Source organism: Polistes fuscatus, unplaced genomic scaffold, assembly GCF_010416935.1.
Source record: "Polistes fuscatus isolate 324 unplaced genomic scaffold, CU_Pfus_HIC Scaffold26, whole genome shotgun sequence".
Classification (NCBI taxonomy): domain Eukaryota; kingdom Metazoa; phylum Arthropoda; class Insecta; order Hymenoptera; family Vespidae; genus Polistes; species Polistes fuscatus.
Window position 1 is genome coordinate 1743043 of NW_025113103.1, and position 17777 is coordinate 1760819.

At 31.1% G+C, this 17777-nt stretch overlaps 3 protein-coding genes and 1 long non-coding RNA gene across 12 annotated transcripts in view; 2 read left to right on the forward strand and 2 right to left on the reverse strand.

Annotated features, from left to right (window-relative positions):
- Positions 1-270: 270 nt before the first annotated feature.
- LOC122518822 (RING finger and SPRY domain-containing protein 1-like) lies at positions 271-4650 on the reverse strand. 2 transcript variants are annotated; one of them, XM_043637942.1, is made up of 11 exons: positions 4470-4650; positions 4015-4345; positions 3728-3893; positions 3474-3656; positions 3318-3384; positions 3075-3215; positions 2869-2984; positions 2651-2794; positions 2340-2557; positions 1999-2259; positions 271-1926 (listed from the first exon to the last, which is right to left on the reverse strand). In XM_043637942.1, exons 2-11 carry the CDS (start codon positions 4230-4232, stop codon positions 1839-1841), a joined length of 1602 nt encoding a protein of 533 aa, XP_043493877.1. In that variant the 5' UTR covers positions 4233-4345; positions 4470-4650; the 3' UTR covers positions 271-1838. The 2 variants fall into 2 exon arrangements, with proteins under 2 accessions (XP_043493877.1, XP_043493878.1); XM_043637943.1 differs by having other exon boundaries at positions 4015-4650.
- A 121-nt stretch (positions 4651-4771) lies between these two features.
- LOC122518827 lies at positions 4772-5351 on the reverse strand. Its single transcript, XR_006304158.1, has 2 exons — positions 5169-5351; positions 4772-4997 (listed from the first exon to the last, which is right to left on the reverse strand). It is a non-coding gene; the product is annotated as an uncharacterized LOC122518827 (long non-coding RNA).
- A 406-nt stretch (positions 5352-5757) lies between these two features.
- Positions 5758-14629, forward strand: LOC122518688 (E3 ubiquitin-protein ligase MYCBP2-like). The gene is made up of 27 exons (XM_043637719.1): positions 5758-6223; positions 6639-6702; positions 6772-7011; positions 7075-7228; positions 7309-7511; positions 7599-7916; positions 8002-8169; positions 8229-8447; positions 8524-8725; positions 8812-9201; positions 9281-9443; positions 9522-9604; positions 9694-9831; positions 9920-10123; positions 10204-10400; positions 10485-10737; positions 10823-11266; positions 11353-11480; positions 11566-11792; positions 11869-12049; positions 12132-12321; positions 12402-12536; positions 12641-12783; positions 12865-13500; positions 13590-13860; positions 13930-14216; positions 14300-14629. The coding sequence occupies exons 1-27, from the start codon at positions 6129-6131 to the stop codon at positions 14627-14629; spliced, it is 6063 nt and encodes a 2020-aa protein (XP_043493654.1). The 5' UTR covers positions 5758-6128.
- LOC122518817 (E3 ubiquitin-protein ligase highwire-like) overlaps positions 14479-17777 on the forward strand; it is a 202245-nt gene continuing 198946 nt past the window's right edge. For all 8 annotated transcript variants that reach the window (XM_043637920.1, XM_043637925.1, XM_043637926.1 and 5 more), the window contains exons 1-4: positions 14479-14625; positions 14716-14822; positions 14908-15117; positions 15229-15373. In XM_043637920.1, the coding sequence (XP_043493855.1) occupies positions 14774-14822; positions 14908-15117; positions 15229-15373 (404 nt within the window). In that variant the 5' untranslated portion in view covers positions 14479-14625; positions 14716-14773. The remainder of the gene's footprint in view (positions 14626-14715; positions 14823-14907; positions 15118-15228; positions 15374-17777) is intronic.

A 17777-nucleotide genomic window follows, 5' to 3' on the forward strand; every position in this document is an offset into this window, starting at 1 on the left:
ATCGCGTATCTTCTAAACAACTATTTCGATATATATGATAAACGATTATTTTCGATCATTATTTACATACAACTTTTATATCTATATAAATTTATGTAATATTTTTTTCAAAATATATATGCAAGATAGTATATAATATACGTGAAATACTAATAATAATTTATATATTTATGTAACGTGCAAAGGCTTATTTTTGAAGAAAAATTCAGGAAAGGTGATTGTTGACAAGTACTGAATGGAATTTATAAAAAAGTTTTTCTAAAGCAGGTATATAATAAAACATTAGACTTTATATTCCTGCCAAGAATATAATGTATATCTTTCTCTTTATCTTCTCGTCCTCTCACTCTCTTACTTTCTCTCTCTCTTTCTTTACGTATATATATATATATGTGTGTAGTTATATATAGTAATTGTAAGATAATCAGTATTTTACAATCTCCTATATAAGGATTCATATTACATCATAAAGTTTGTTATTTCGTTTCTCTATTTAAGTGAAACACGAAACAATATATAATTATTGCAAAACGTTTGATGCAAGAGAAAATTGTACATCGAACTATACCTGTCATGGACTTGTGATCCAGTCACTTATCCACTATAAGTGTTTGGAATCATAGTTTCATAAGAATTGCTAGCAACGAGTGTAATAATTATAAATTTGTAAATATGTGCTAATTATTTAAATATCTTCAAGTTACTGGTAACTTAAAGAGTTAACATGATTTTTAGATTAAAAAATATATATATATATTTATATGTTTCACATTTTGTAGACGCATATTTCTGACAAAAATTTGTGATCCAGTCACAATTTTAATATCTTATATTTCTACTTGATTTTTTTTTTTCTTCTCATAATCGTGTTTAATAATAATAATATTATTATTTTAAAAAAATTGCTAGCAATTCGTTTCTAAATTACAGCTAACATCTTTTTTAATGCTTTATAAGTGTAGAAAAAAATATGTATTTATCTATGTGTTATCATTTACAATTAGGCATTTAATTAAAAATATTAAAAATATTTAATTAACAATATTTATGTAGGTAAAACCTACCTAAAATATGAAGCAGAATAATATAAGTAGCATGTGTTACTTTTTCTAAGCCACCAAAGTCAATTAATAGTTAATATAATAATTTTAATTTTTTTTAAATTATCAAGAATAATGTATAATTTAACCTACTCGGAAAGTTATTTGGTCATTGATAATTGATCAATGAGAAAAAGAATAAATAAATAATCGATGGTGCAGAAATTGTAACATTTACTATTGACGTGATTCTGCATCTTGACTTGTGTAGCTTAATTAAAATGTAGCATTATCATTAATCGTATTAAAAGTCACAGTTACAGGAGAAGGCCTCATAATTATGATAAAGTTTTTTTTTTTTTTTAGGGGGGAATATTCCATGGTTAAAAACCATAATTCTCTTCTATCAAAATACTATGCTACATATAGAGAATTGCATATAATATCACGACTGTATTCCACGTATGTTAGATTTCATTAAATTGAATTCTTCAGACCATTTTTTTTAATTACCCCATATCGTATTTAACTTATATGTTTATCTATTCCATCATGGCAACGTTTCTACTTCACATAATCTGTTTCGTACGTACGCGTATGGTGCGTAAGTGCACGTTCATTTATTTTAAATGTTGAATAAAACCAATGTTCATAATAGGAACAAAAGAGATTGTACGTTAATAGAAGTAGATAGCCTTCTATTTTCGTTAGTATTTCCTGATAACATCTCAGTGTGAAGTAATATAACAGATATAATATAAATATTTTGTTATCAAGTATGGCTTTGCTGGTTAAGTGTCATATACCATCAAAAACCATTTCATCGATTGTAGCTCTACACATAGGACATTCAACCAATTGTTTTGAACATATTTGACAAAAACCTCTGTAATAAGTATCATTTATGAAAACATATTAAGTATGCATAATTAATCAAATTAATTTAAATTTATCTTACCTATGATTACATGGTAGTAACCTTATTGAAGCCTTCTGATCGAAACATAAAGTACACGAGTCTTCCATAACGCTAAGTCTTCTCAAACGGTCTACATATATATGTCTAGGCAGCACAACTTTGTCTTCTGGATTTAACGTAGCATGATCATTAAATTTTTGATATTTCCTATCAGTGGGGGGAAACATAAAGGGTACATTTCCAAAATTAAAAAGGCATTGTTGGAATGACATGAAACTAGCTGCTGCAAAAAATCCAGACCTAACAAAAAGCGAATAACATATTTAATATATCTCCATGATATTTTTATCATTCTTTTCAAATTCCAAATATAAACATACTTCACAGTCTTGAAAACTTGATTACACGGCTTTATTCGTACTCCATTTATAGAAAATATTATTTCTTGTTTGTTTAAATCCAATAAACAGCCTAAAACATCTCCAGCTTTCCAACAAGGTCTGTCATCATATTTCTCACCTTTAGCATTATACCATATCAGTCTTCGACAGCCATCACAAGCTAATGAAAATTCATCGTCTCCTATACCATAGCCTTCCTATAGTAAAAAAAAAAGTATAATTATTAATTCAAATAATAGTACTTATTCTTATACAAAAAATATATATATAAAAGTATAAATATTTCATACATGATTTAAGAAAGTACTATCTTTTGTTGCCCAACCAATTTGCATCACTCCTGTAGTAATTATAAGTGTTTCATAATACCAAATTCCCGAATCTACTTGAAACGTACATCTTACACTTTCAAATGAATATGCATCACAACGGGCCTAAAATATAAAATAAGAAAATGTTTGATATTATCAATAATTATTATTATTATTCATAACTGATTGATAATTACCTCCAAACCATTTGGTGATATTTTCAGGTACTCGCTTACATCTCTTGTATTTAACATAACATTAATGCCAGTCATATCAACAGTATCATAAGAATACTTTCTACCTTCCATTAGAACTAGAAAATGGCAAAAATAAATGTATTGATATATCATTTATATAAAATATATATTATAATCATAGACAGAAATATTATTATAATATTTACATAAATTATCCAGGCACCACTGCGCACAAAAACCAACTTGGCGTTTTACATAGTGACAGTCTGCAGCCCATTTTTCCAATTCTAATAGTGGATTTTGTTTTTCTGCTGTAAGGCGTTTCTTAATCGTTATTTTATTTTCACCTACAAATAAATATAATATATGTAATAAATATTATTTAAGATCTAATTTAAAGATTTTGTGATATTAATTAAAATGATAAATCATCATAGAACAAAGCTTACTCGTTTGGGCAAATTTTTCTAAAGCAATTAAAGAATATAGTACCACATAAGGTTCATTATCGTTTCTCTGAAACAGTAAAGTTATCCAAATTAATATTATTCGTTTAAATAATATATTTAAATTAAATATATAAGAAATAAATAAATATAACATACAAGATTTGAAATAAGATAGTCTAACGTAGCATCAGATAATATCGCTATACTACTAGGACCAGCTAATTTCTCTGCAATGCAGCCTAAAACCACACAAATATTTCGCCGTTGTGTTGCACTGATTTGTATTTTTCCGAATCTTTGAGACAATTGAAACATATGTGATAAACGTAAAACAGAATCCTATAAACAAGGAAATGTTAAGTTTGATATTTGAATAATTATATACGGTAGCTATAAATAATAATACAAACTTTTGAAGGCAAAGGTGCATCATCTAATAATAAAGTAATAACAGAAGGGCCTAACGGATTGTGCATTGGAATAACATTTATCATAGAACTGACAACTTGTATCCAACCATCCTCTTTATCCGCAATTATATGTAATTTTGACATAGCAGGTGGAGGTTCTTGTTCACTGAAATAAAATTACTTTTATAATATATATTCAAATATTAAAGCAAATAACAATTCTTGTGAATATAATATCATATAGCATATCAATGCTATGATTGTTAAATTAATAAATTAACACTTACTTATCAACTAGAGAGCCAATAACCCCAAGCGTTTCAAGAACAAGCATATCAATAGCGGTCGATGTTGGGAACTTGAAAGTTGTTGATGTTGAATCATCAGGTACTATCATGCTTACATTTGCTTGAGGTAATATAGTATTTTCAGACTCTGTACGATTCTGATGTTCATTATATGTTTCAAGATCTTCCGGAGTGTCTTTACACAGACAATTGCCCATTCCCACTAATTTTATAATAATTTTCTACGTGCTATATAGCTATGTAAAATGCATACACTATATAAATACAAACAAATAACATCTGTATTTTTAAATTCAATATCCATATAGAGCTAAAATAAGAAAAAGAACAATGTAATGTACGATCAAAGAAATGACATATAGATTACGAGCAAGAAAGTATTTCAGATATTAAAACATGTTATCGATATAAGAGCACGAGTACAAAATAATTACCAATAAAATGCTAATAGGAAAATTCATGTCCTCCTATCATTATTAAACTAGATTTCAAACAAATATGTTCTTAATACACTGTTCTGTATTGCATTGATTATGTATCCAAATATAATTAAAGCTTAAAATTTGTAATTAAAATTGCAATCAGTCTTAATTTATTATCAACTTATTTCAAATAATTATTCTAAAAATAACAAAATAAAATTTTATTAAATAAATTATTAAATTGTATATATGTACATAGAAATGTACAACTAAACATTTCTAGAAATAAATATAATACTTGCTTTAATTCATTGTTTGGTTGTATCGTTTTTAATCACAGTCATGTTTAATAATATTTACCAACTTTCACGAATTGACCATGCTAAATTTTTATCTTTAATAATCCCCATTGAAATAAAGAATACAATCTGCAGATCCGTTTTAAGAGGTTATGTTCTTGGTGGTCTCACAACAGAAATATAAGCATAACAGGACTCAAGTAGTCCCAATGTCTATCCTATGATCGGTCGTTAAGTAATTCTATCAGGTAGAAAATGTTAGTTTTTTAATGTTTTATTTCTATTTTTAAATGATTTTTATAAAATTAATGTGCATAGATTGTTACATAGAATATTAATATATATTTTTTCAATTAGTATTTTTTTCTTGTCTTTTTTCGCAATATAAAAATTGTTTTTTAATATAACTTACAATATACTGAAGTTATAAAAGAAGGCTTCGAACTACGCTATGTAATTATAAAATCAATTAATCAGTACATCTCTTATATATTTTTATATCGATTATCAGGAAGTAATAAAATTATATTATTTATCCACGAACAAGTGTTTTCAATAGGAAAACTCATTCTCCCCTCCTCTTTTACACTCTTTCTATCATAGTTTCTTTTTCTCTTTCTTTTTCTTTGTTTCTCTATCCCTCTCTCTCCCTCCACTCTCTTTTCCTCTTTTTCGTTATATTACAGAGATAAGTATAAAAATGAAGATTATCATTCTAATACAAGAGTGATTAATGAAAGATAAATGATTAAGAAAAGATACGTTATAAATTAAAAATTCTATCAGAGAATAATATTTTTGAAATTAATAATCGTTTTTCTATACTTTTGATACGAATTTACAAAACGTTAATAAACTTTATTATCGATATAAAATTATAAAAGAGATCTTGTTTATATTAATGCAGAATTATTAAAAGCAAATATGTAATCTATTTTATACATTTAATTTAATTATCATCATTATGATACTTACATTAGATGGTTTTAATTGATAACACGGATTTTGAAAAATCCGCCGAAAGATCTTTCGATAATAATCGAAAGTCGATTTCGTCTATCGAAGATCGAAATCGCGGAGTTGTCGCGGTACGTCTTATACTTTCAAGACAAATTTCTTGACAATTATTTTGTGAGGAATTGTTGAATGCATTTTAATTAATACGAAAATAAAATAAAATGTATAATTTAGTGGTCTATAATATTTATTAATAAATTATTTAAGTTGGAGAAAAATTGTGTTAACTCATCGACGGGGACTCCCTTACGAACTACGTAAAACTAATCACATGGAGAAGACCGAAGAGTGTCAACGATCAATAGTATAACGAAAATGAATTGGTGAATATTACTTTAAGTATTCCGTGGAAATCATGGTGTCTGGCGAACACGAGAGATTGTTACCCGAGCCTGAACATTACACGAAATGCTTTTACGATCTCTTCAAAAATGTAGCAGAAGCGCAGAGGTACGTAAACGCGTCGTCTAACCTCTACGATATTTGTTTACCTGTCACTTTTCCTTTTGTCTTTAAAAGTGGTTATCATTCTTAACGATTCCATTAAATTCTTATGTCAATTTCTTTAGAAATCAAAAGGTTGTTTATCAGTTATTTACCCCATTAAAAAATACTCGGTATAACTGGATTTATTTTTATTTGGGAATAACCTCAAATGTTTTATTTATGTCACCTATGCACACTGACAGTTCTAGTGTATACAAATATTTTTCGTTTACCTTTCATGTTTTATCTCCACTATCATTTATCAAGACTGTTATCTACTGTATCATTAGGAATTATAATTTGCTTTTTTTTTACGAAATCTATGTTATATTTTCTGTTATTTAAGAAGAATAACACTTGATGTTTGATTTATTTTTAGATATAAGGATGAATGGAAAAAATGTAAGAAGAATAAAGCTGCTAAGAAGAGAGATAAAAAGAAGGTATTATGATTTTTTTATAATTTGATTTATCTTTTTCTACAATATTCAATATATTGTATATATTTGTAGATCGAAGTGGGAGGTGATTTAAATTATAATAATCCTCCTGAGATAGAGGTTTCATATAATGCGTCAGCATTTGCTGTATTCGCTAGTGTTAGAAGTGCCATACTTGAAAAACATGCTAGAACAACAAGCGAGATTTGTAGAGCATCTAACTGCGGTTCTCCACCACCAGAACTTAGTGATACAATTGATTCGGAGAGTGATGACGAAGATAAAACATCAACTATTCAGAGCTTACCAAAGGTAAGGAATATATAAGTATTATGTTGATTAATAATTATCTATTATAATATTTTGTTTCTACAGATTGTAGGTATTGGGTTAAGAAGCGTTTTTACCTTAATACGTGAAAGTAAATCTGTTGATCCTACATTATGTACAAAAGCACTAGTAGCCTTATTGGATGTATTACAAGGACAGCTCCCAGAAGGCTTAAAATCTGAACCAGATGATGTCATAGGTAAGAAATAAAATTGAATTAATTGAACTAAGTTTATGTATCTTAACCCGATTAAAAATTAATTTGTTGTATCTTTCCAGATCTTTTATTTGATTTGCTATTAGATCTTGCAACATCTCATGGCCCTGAATCAGCGGCTGCCAACGATGGTAGTCATTTGACAGCAGTTGCATGCGCATGTCTATTAAGTCTTGTCGTAGTCAGAGGAGATACTGGTCGTCTTTTAACAGCAGTAGCTGCTTTACTCATGTGTCCAAGAGCATTAGCAATTCAAAATATACAGGTAAAGTTGTAAAAACGTATATAGATTTATGTCAAATTTAAAATATAATTGTTAAAGATATATTTGTTATTTTTTCTTCAATTTTAGATGCCATGTGTGTTAACTTCGCTGCAAAGGAGTGTGCACGCTGTTCTTCTTGGTAAACTTGCACGACCAGACTGGATAACGTATGGAGTTCCTAAAAATTCTAGAATTTATACATCTACGCTTAAATTACCAATTGATATAAATAATATAGTACTCAATGGTAGAAGTTTTGTGAGCGATGGAAAATACCTTTACTTGCATACAAGTAAAGGATTATTAAAGATTGGTAGCGGTCATGGTGGTACGATTTGGGGTCACGTATATGTTCATAAGGCTGATTTTTATGCAACAGAAACTGGATGGCTTGGTTATGCAAAAGTTAGTTATATTTTTATGTTCAGTTTTGTTTTTTTTTCTTATTCAAAAAAATTAATATATTTATATATAATGTTTGTTTTGGCAGAACTCATTATACTTTAAATGTGCACCAAGGAAGCAAAGTGAACTTATAATTATAGATGCAGAAACTCTTGTAGTAACAGGTATTGCTGTATTGGAAGGACGTGATTGGTCATCTTCTGTTATGTTTTCTGATGGTGAAAATCTTGGAATGATAACAGCTGGGAAAGATGTGAGTATTACAATGCTGTCATTTAATTTTCATATAATACTTGGCCTATTTTTTGTTAGGATGGTTTTGTGGTGCGCACAATAAATACATTGAGCAATCCAGTATCATTTGCCTCAGAATTACCATTGAAATTAGCAAGAAAATGTGTAGATATCTTCGGATATGCAGCTTTCGATGAAGAACAAGTTGTACATACGTTGAATCTTGGTTGTGATGAAGAAATAGCAATGGTTACAGCAGGAAAAGAATTCGGTTTACTTAAAACTGTATCTGGTAAAGTAAGTATGTCACTTAATAATTATATGTATATTTATGATTATTGTACTTAAAAGAAATTTGTTGTATTTTTTATAGATATTATATACTGGAAAGGGAGCAGCTTTGGGTATGAAAAGTAACACAAGGCCTAACAGATGGTTGGAACTTACGCTTGGCAAAGGGCCAAGAGTAACACATTTTGCTGCAGGTCATGATGGGCAGCATGTAGTTTTTGTTTTGGAAGATGGCTCTGTTTTATTTGCTGGAACTGCCAGACGTGGAGAAGATGGTGATAGCAGTAAGTATAGTATATTTTATAAATGTATTAAATTATACATTATTTGATTATTCGTATGTTATATATTTTTTATGTTTTTATTTTAGACAAAGCTCGTAGACAACCTAAGCCAGTTAAGCCAAAGAAAATGGTCAGAGGAGAAGGAAAATTTATCGTAGATACTGCTTGTAATAATGGTACAACAGCTTTAGTAACAAAACACGGTTCTTTGTTAATGTTCGGAAAAGATACATTGCATTGTGATCCAACGACAGGCTTGGTTACTGATCTCATAGAAGTTTATGTAGTTCGTGTTGCTCTTGGAAAGGCACATGCTGCAGCATTAACTAATAAAGGACATCTTTATACATTTGGAATTAATAATAAAGAACAATGTGGTAGGGACTTCTCGACAGTGCATACAGTGAATAAAGAAGCTACAGTAGTTGCTATGGAAATGGGTACCGGTGAAGATGAGCTTATCGTAGCTGAAGAAGGTACTTATCTTTTCTTTTTTCTATTTACAAGTATTTTTGTAATTATTCAAAACAAATAATACTTATATCATTAATAAAGATGGCACAGATCCTGGAGAAGATTGGGAAGAGACGAGGGGTATGTGTTCACCAGGTCAACATCAATGGAGACATCGTGTCTGTATGGTTTGTACAGTATGTCGTCAATGCACCGGATACAGTATATCATGTTTAAGTATTCGACCAGATAGAAATCCAGGCCAGTAAGTGCCTTTTAATATTTAAATATATATTTTTTAATATTTATTTTATTATTGCATTAATTATTTTTTTGTATACAGAGAATGTGGTTGTGGTGAAGGTGACAGTGGGTGTGCAGAATGTGGATGCTGCCGTACATGCGCAAGAAAAAGTTGTAATAATGGTAATAAATTCTAACTGATATGTTTATTAAAATATTTAATTGTTATTAGAGCAATATATGTAATATTATGTTGTACTATTATAATATAGGAAGATCAGGTTCCAATTATCGTGAATATTTGCAAAAACGTTTAGGAGAAATAAGACAACAAAGGCAAAGAAGTGTAGTAGGTCCAAGTGCAATGAGATATGGAATGAAAATGAAAGGAGCTAATAATCAAAGATCAGGTAAATTAATAACACAATTAAATTGACGGACAAAAATGACAAATATGTAATCGTTGTATTTTCTTCTTTCTTTCAATTATCGAAAAAGTTGGATCAAGTATTGCTTCAAAAGGAGGTCAACCAGGTAAAATGGTATTAGGATTAGGTAGTAATGTAGCGGGAGAAGAAGTTGTCGGCGGTAGCGATGTAGAAAGAGGAGATGCTGCAAGAATAGCAAGTATACCACCAGCTAGAGTTCCTATACCTAGCGATAGTCCTGTGATTCAAGTGTCTTGTGGTTTGCATCATACAGGTATAATCTAATGAATTAGTAACATAAGCATTTTCAAAAATTGTCATAATCTTGAATGATTTTTGTAAATATTATTTCAGTGGTACTTTTACAAAATGGAGAAGTATACACATTTGGAAGCAATATATACGGTCAATTAGGTATTGGGTATATGGTAACACATGCTGGTCCAGTTCACGTTAAATTACCTACTTTAGCTACTCAAGTTGCTGCTGGATCTAATCATACTGTTGTACTCACAATAAATGGTGAAGTGTATACATTTGGTGCTTATCAGGTGCTTATCCATTGAATATTGATTGCTTTAATAATATATTTAAATCTACTTGAATATTTTCTCATACATGGTATAAATTTACAGAAGGGACAATTAGGCAGATCAGTAGGAATTAACGAAAATGAATCTGTAAATATCACTTCTCAATCTAGTCGTCGCGCGGAAAAAGCTCAACCTTGGCAAAGCTTTCCGAGCATAGTTCCAAATATTGGTTCTCGATGGGGTAGACGTGCAACATGGATTGGAGCTGCTGGAGATCAAACATATATAAAAGTCGATGAAATTAATTCGATTAGTTTAACAAGAAGCACTGTAATGGCAAATAAGAATTGCATAAGTACGATCATTTTGAATAAAACTATTGTTATTGTTAAGATTATCAGTATGTAATACTTAGAGTAACTTGTAATTAATTTTTACAGTACTACTTCCACATCAAAATGATCATGCAAACTCTTTTAAATGCTTAGTTATAAGTAAGAGAGATGGAACATGCAATAGTTACAGTGGAAACGATCAAGTGGATTTTAGCAATTATGCAGCATGTTTAGATCCTTTGTATAATGTTATTTGGACTTTTAATCCTATGAATAATGAAATAAGCTTATATAACATTATATCTACAGAGGCTCGGACTATTTCAGGATTGGAAGCTTCTATACTTAGTCCTGGTTTAGCATTACCTGTAGTACCTACATGTTTTGTAACACGTTCACAAGCTGCAATGCATTTATTAGCATGCTTGGATACACTTACACAAGCACAAGATGAAAATTTAACTGTAGTCGAGGAAAATGAATGTGACCAAACGAATCATGGTAAAGTCTATAGTAGAGAAGATTTTTCCACAGTTAGCAGATTCGAAAGTAAGTACTTTTTAATTGTATTATCACTATAAACAAATAAATTACTATTATTCTATAGCTATTAATAATTTATTATAATTATTTAGATCATGGTGGTGGCTGGGGATATTCTGGTCGTTCCATTGAAGCAATTAGATTTATGCCTAACACAGATGTTCTATTAGGTGGATATGGCTTGTTTGGGGGTCGTGATAAATACACCGCAAAGATAAAGGTATGTTTCTGCACGATAAATATGCATAGAACATATGCATTATGCAAAATAATACTACTACACAGATATTTTTTCACGCATACAGCTATTTGATATTGGAGTCGATGGTGGCGATCAAGAAAATGACGGAGAACTTTTAGCAGAAACAGAAGAGATACCATATGAATGTGGTCCTAGACAAAAGTATGCAATTTTATTTGACGAACCTATTGCATTGCAAGCAAACAGATGGTACGTGGCATGGGCAAAAATTGATGGTTCATCTAGCGATTGTGGATCTAGTGGGCAAGGAATAGTTATAGCAGAGGATCAGTAAGTTATTATTTTGTGAAATAAATAGCTATGTGATATGAGGAAACAATCGATTAAATTTTTGTGTTAAATGCAGGGTTAGATTCTATTTTAAATCATCTAAGAGATCTAACAATGGTACTGATGTTAATGCCGGACAAATTCCACAATTATTATACCGTGTTATCACACCAGAAAATCAAACGTCCAATAGACAAAGAGATCAAATCGGACCAGTTTATATACTTAAAAGAGAATTTAGTAGAACAGTTACGAAAGTATGTATTTATATTTGAAATAAGAGAACGCACATTACATGCAACTATGCAATTTTTAATGTAATAACTGTATTGATTACAGGATTGTTTTCAATCTTTAATATCTCTCCTACAATGGAGTTGGAATACATTAAAAGCAGGATTATCAGATTCAGCAGTCCATATTGCTTCATCGTCTCACACATTTCTTGAAATGGAACGTTTAGTCTATATTAGTAAAGCTAGTTTACGATTACTTAGAATATATACCAATGAAATTTATCCAAATCAAGGTACGTATACGAATGAGCGAGTAAAAAAATAAAATAAGGCGAAGAAGAAGAGTAATATCAAATATTCGTGCAATTTATAGCTGGAAGGAGAACTCCACCGGAATCTGTACGTCTTGCTGAATGTATAGGCGAAGTACGAGCGTTGTTACGTCAAATTTTATCCGATTCGGTACCTTTAAGCACCAAGTGTAAAGGCAAAACACGTTCTAACAAAAGTAAGCTTTCATTTATAACATATAAATATAAATAGTAATATTTTTTTTATTGTTAATTTTTCATCTATACATTTTTAATGATTTTTTGTTTTCTTTTACTTTAGATTCAGAAAGTTTGAATAATAAAATGAGTAACAGTATACTCGAAGAGTGTCATAAAACGTTTGTATCTTGCTATCATGCATTTTATCCAACGGCATATTTAAAATGGACTTCTTTATGCGAATTATTGTCAGAAATAGATAAAGTAAGTTATTTTTTAATACAAACGCGTTTTATTTATGTGTATATACAAATGTTAATTATTAAAATTATGAATTATTTGCAGGAACAAGGTGTTACTACGAAAGATCGTCTCCTCTCCGCAGTTGTAGCTTCTCTTTGCAGTCCTACGATTCGTCTTAGATGCACCTTTCCAATTTTAAATAATACGATGGATAATAGTGATGGTATAAAAAGACAACTAAGCCCATCGGATAACGCTGGCTTACTTATGATGAATTCTACAGACACGCATCAATATCCAATTCTCGTCGAACAAATCAGTTATAAATCTCAAGTTGAAAGTTCCGGAAAAGAAATATTGAATTGGTCGTTCCGCGAAGTTCTCGAAAGATTATTAGATTTGGTATTGGTGCCAGTGAAAAAAAACCTTTGTAGAGAAAAAAGTTACTCATTACCGGAATTAATTTTGCACTGTTGTTATTTACTCGCTCGTGTTATCGCTGAATTAGCGGCACAGTCCAGCGGAAACGAAGACGATTTGCAAGGAGTTTATGGTAAACTTATGTATACTACACCATCAAGATTTACGAGAACGAGTCAAACGAGATCTTGGAATACTGGAAATGGTTCTCCCGACGCCATTTGTTTCTCCGTTGATAGGCCAGGCATTTTTATCGCAGGCATTGGTATTTTCGGAGGTGTCGGAGTATACGAATACGAATTGGAATTATTGGAAGATGTATGTATGGATATATAATTTATATAAACTATTCTTTATATTTATTAATATATTTTGATAATATTTTTAATAATAATTACTTTTTCTAGCAGCAAAGTAATACTGGAAACGATCCATCTCACACTCAACGTTGGACTAGCTTAGAATTTACAAGAGGATCCTTTGGGCCGGAAGGTTGCGTCAATGATATTATAGAAATAAAGTTTAATAAACCGGTAGCAATAAAGGAAAACGTTAAGTATGCTATTAAATTGAGAAATCGTGGTGGTCGTACTAGCAACGGCGATGGTGGTTTGAACGCAGTCAAAGGACCAGATGGCACAACGTTTACTTTTACTGCCTGTTCTTTCAGTTTTAATGGTACGACTTTAACGTATATAAATAAGATGTCTTTCCTCGCGTGATACTAATTTTGTCATGTTTCTATAGGAACAACGCAAACAAGGGGTCAAATACCACACATTTATTACTTTTCCAATCCTCAAGATTCCGATGGTCAACATACTAGTCAAGCAATAGCTGAAGTACAGGCAAGAAAATGCACTCTTGCCATGACAGCTACGATTATTCAACGTTCCAATGAAATATTTGCGTTAGCAAGAGAAAGAGCCGAAGAAGTCACTGCCAGTGAAGTACTTGGTAATGCAACTTTTGTAACGACCCTTTTACCTTTAGTGATGGCTCACATTAGTCCTTTAGCTACATCAGATCCAAGGGTAAATATTGTTAATTATCATTTTCTTTTTATAGTTTTACTGAAAATTAAAATAGTATTAAATTGAACAATTATCCATTTCAGAGTGGCGTACAAATACTGACTCTGATACAAGAAATGCTTCCACACGTTGCAGCTCTAAATTTATTATCTAATATGGGAACATCCCAGTTATCGCAAGACAGTGAAACACAATCTCATTCAACTCCCTCTGTCACTACTAGTCACCATTACACATGGCTGGAAAGTGATCATCCTTATAAACCTTCTGCAGTGTCACACTATAAAGTTACTTTTCCAGAATCTGTTAAATGGTTATCGATCGAATTTACCTCGGAATGTGGCACGTTACAGCCAGAAGATTATTTACAACTTTACATTCCAAACGTTATTACAAATGCCTCAGCCGGGTAAATAGAAACAAAAACCAAAGATTCGTTTCATTCTAATGTAAAAATCTAATCGTTATTTTAATGATTATTTTATCTATTTTTTTGTAGTACACATGGAAACACAGTGTCCGAAGATACTTTGTTATATTGGCCTGTATTACATAAAATGAGTAATCTGCAGAGTCAATGGCCACAAAATGCTGTCGTATTACCAGGTAACATATATTAAAAAACGAATGGAAAAAATGTCGTTATTATTTATATAAAAAAATCTTTCAAATTAAATAATATATTTTGTAGGAAACGAAGTAATATTTTCTTTGGAAACGGCGTCCGATTATATGAAGAACGATAAATCAAATACTTATGGCTTCAAGTGTTTGGTCATCGGTTACGATTGGATTACATCTGGAAATGGTTTGAAGAATTTAGAGATCGAACTGTCGTTTCTTGGCGGAGCATGTAGCGCAAGTTTAATGAAGAAAAATCTAATATTACCACCAGTGTCCGGTGGGTCTATGAAACATTTCAAATATTTCTATTTTCCTTTCGAATAAATAATAGATTTGTTCTTGTTGTATTTTCTTTTTTGTTTTTTACACATTATGTATCTGATTACAGCTGAGGAAGTACAGAACGACTACGAGACTATGCAAGAAACTGCGAAGCAGATATTCTCCGTGCATTCGGTTTTACTCGGACGAGGATTTGCTTTGTCGTCACCGCCAACTGTCTCTCAAGCTCTCGACGGTGTTCTTCCCTTTAGGTAAGTTTAATTAAAATCATACGATTCGATTTAACGTTGATCGTTAAAAATATTCCGAGTGTTCAACTAAAAAGATCAAATTCAACAAGTTACGTTCCTTCTCGTGCTCGTTATTATTCATCTTTGTAGTCGCAAACTAGAAAATAGATATTTTTTCGAGGATCAAAGAGAAATACGCTTAAAGGATTTGCTTTAGTAGATAGGATATCTGGAGTATCAAAGAACACGAGATGATCGTTTATTTTTCTCTTCTTTTTTACAATTATTTAAAATAATTAATTAATCTTGTACCTTTGGCGTTGATGTTACGAATCTAACGAAAATAGAATATACATGTTTTCTGGCATGCTTCATGTCACTCGTCCTCGAGTATCGTTGAGCAAACATTTTACCTGCGTAACCATGCTCTGAAAGATATGAAAAAGTTAACACGAATTGTGTTAGCACGATAATAAATCCAAGTCTGCACGTCGTATTAATTGTCCCTGACGACTGTGTATAGGTAAATCGTTAAAAAAGAAAAAAACAACTCGTTCTGTATCGCTGTATAATTAACACACCCGTTATCATCGATCCGACGTGTCATTTATTCTTATCGTACGAGCCAGTATCTTATAATACAATTAACAAGGTCTAACTTGTGTGTGTGTGTGTGTGTGTGTGTGTCGTCGGGTTTATAAATAATTCCAATATAGATTTGTATTTATCGCTCAAAAGTTATTTATTTAGCGTGATTCTTTATTCTTCATCGTCGATCGTACGTCGTTCGATGTAAAAATCAAATTACATAGTAGTCAGCTGTTTCGTATATCACAGTTTCACGATAATTAAAACTAAACGGTCGATTAGAAAACATAATTTTCGCCAAAAAGCGATAATCGTTAGACGTGTACTCTCCTCGAATATTTTTCTAACGAGCACGCACGCGCATTTAATTCTCACTTAGTTATTTATTTTTCCCTTCAATGTTTGTCGCATTGCATAACACTCGCAAATCCTGACGTTAATTAATAGTAATATATCTAAACCTTGAAAATATTTTCCCAAGGCTCAAGGTAAAGACACGAGGAAGGTCATCTCGCGCAATAATCTCGGAAGCTTCGAGGCCCAATTTCTGTCTGACGCAGACGTTATCTATCGCTTCGGGCTAAGGTGAAATTACCTTTGGAATATCGTTGCAAAGGGACGAGTAGTGTGCATTAATAATGCATGGATTTTCGCTCAAGTATCTGATACCTTTTACAAGCTATTACAACAACAACTACAACAACAACGACAACGACAACAACCAAGAGAGAAAAAATAAGAACAAAAATACTCTAACATTTCTTTTTTCACCATTGCACCTTTTTCGTTAGGATCTTCTTCTTATTCTTCATCTTCGTGTCTGTGCAAATTCACATCTAGGATTTAATCGATTGGTTCTGTTCTTTTTAATAGATTTTCTAGAAAGAAAAGAAACCTAACTTCGTTTCCTCGACGTTATTTATTTTCTTTTTAATCTTTTAGGTATAACGACTTGTTTTTTAATTATTTAATGGGGAAAAAAAACGATAAAAAAGAAAGAAATAAGATATTTCACTTTCCGTTTGTGCATCTCTCGTTATTGAAATCGTGATGGAAGAGGAAATATAATTTAGGTGATTTTATTATCGGAGGGTATTTTTTTTTTTTAGCTAACGTTAATCTGTTTCTATTGAGAGAATATACATGTGTTGGTTGGTGTGTTTGTATATGTGTAACTGACGGGTTCGTGGATCCTTCGTGAATCGTATATTTAATATCTCTCTTTCTCTCTTTCTCTGGCTGGTTTGGTTGCTTTAGAATTAAAAATCAAATTTAAAATTACGAGATTAAGTTTGTTAAGAAGAAGATTCTTAAGGTTCTTCTCTATCTCTCTCTCTCTCTTCTTTCACTGAATCCGTGCTTTTGAAAGGAAACGAATAGAATTCTAAATGAAGAAACTCATCTTTGTGTTTTCTCGTATTACTCGAAACGCGGCTCGTCGTCGTCCTCTCATCGTCGTAGTTTTCTTCTTCATCTTCTTCTTCTTCTTAGATAACCAGCCGTGTTCTTTTGAAAGCTACCTAACGATATAAACTTAACTAGCAACGACGACCGATTAACCGTCCTCGTGACCTCGATCGGAAATCTCTTAACCGTTGAGAGGAACGTGACCGCCTCAAAGTAAGTAAGAAAGTAAGAAAGTAAGTAAGTAAGTAAGTAAGTAAGTAAAAAATGAAGGAAAGAAAAAAAAAAGTAGAACAATACGTGGGAGGTGGTCAAAAAGAAATGGTCAAAGACGGACGGTATAATCGGTCCTCGTGCTTTCGTGATATGTTAATAAAAGCTCACGAACTGTTCTTGTACTAATAGGAGAATACTCGACTAAACGAATCCAATA

Excerpts from the sequence above, each read along its gene's own strand:
- LOC122518822 (XM_043637942.1), bottom strand. The coding sequence starts at position 4,232 with ATGGGCAATTGTCTGTGTAAAGACACTCCGGAAGATCTTGAAACATAT. Across the intron at positions 3,657-3,727 it reads ATGCACCTTTGCCTTCAAAA|GATTCTGTTTTACGTTTATC; the intron begins GTTTGTATTATT and ends CCTTGTTTATAG. Across the intron at positions 3,216-3,317 it reads AGAAAAATTTGCCCAAACGA|GTGAAAATAAAATAACGATT; the intron begins GTAAGCTTTGTT and ends ATTTATTTGTAG.
- LOC122518688 (XM_043637719.1), top strand. The coding sequence starts at position 6,129 with ATGGTGTCTGGCGAACACGAGAGATTGTTACCCGAGCCTGAACATTAC. Across the intron at positions 9,832-9,919 it reads AGCTAATAATCAAAGATCAG|TTGGATCAAGTATTGCTTCA; the intron begins GTAAATTAATAA and ends TTATCGAAAAAG. Across the intron at positions 14,217-14,299 it reads TAGCTACATCAGATCCAAGG|AGTGGCGTACAAATACTGAC; the intron begins GTAAATATTGTT and ends TATCCATTTCAG.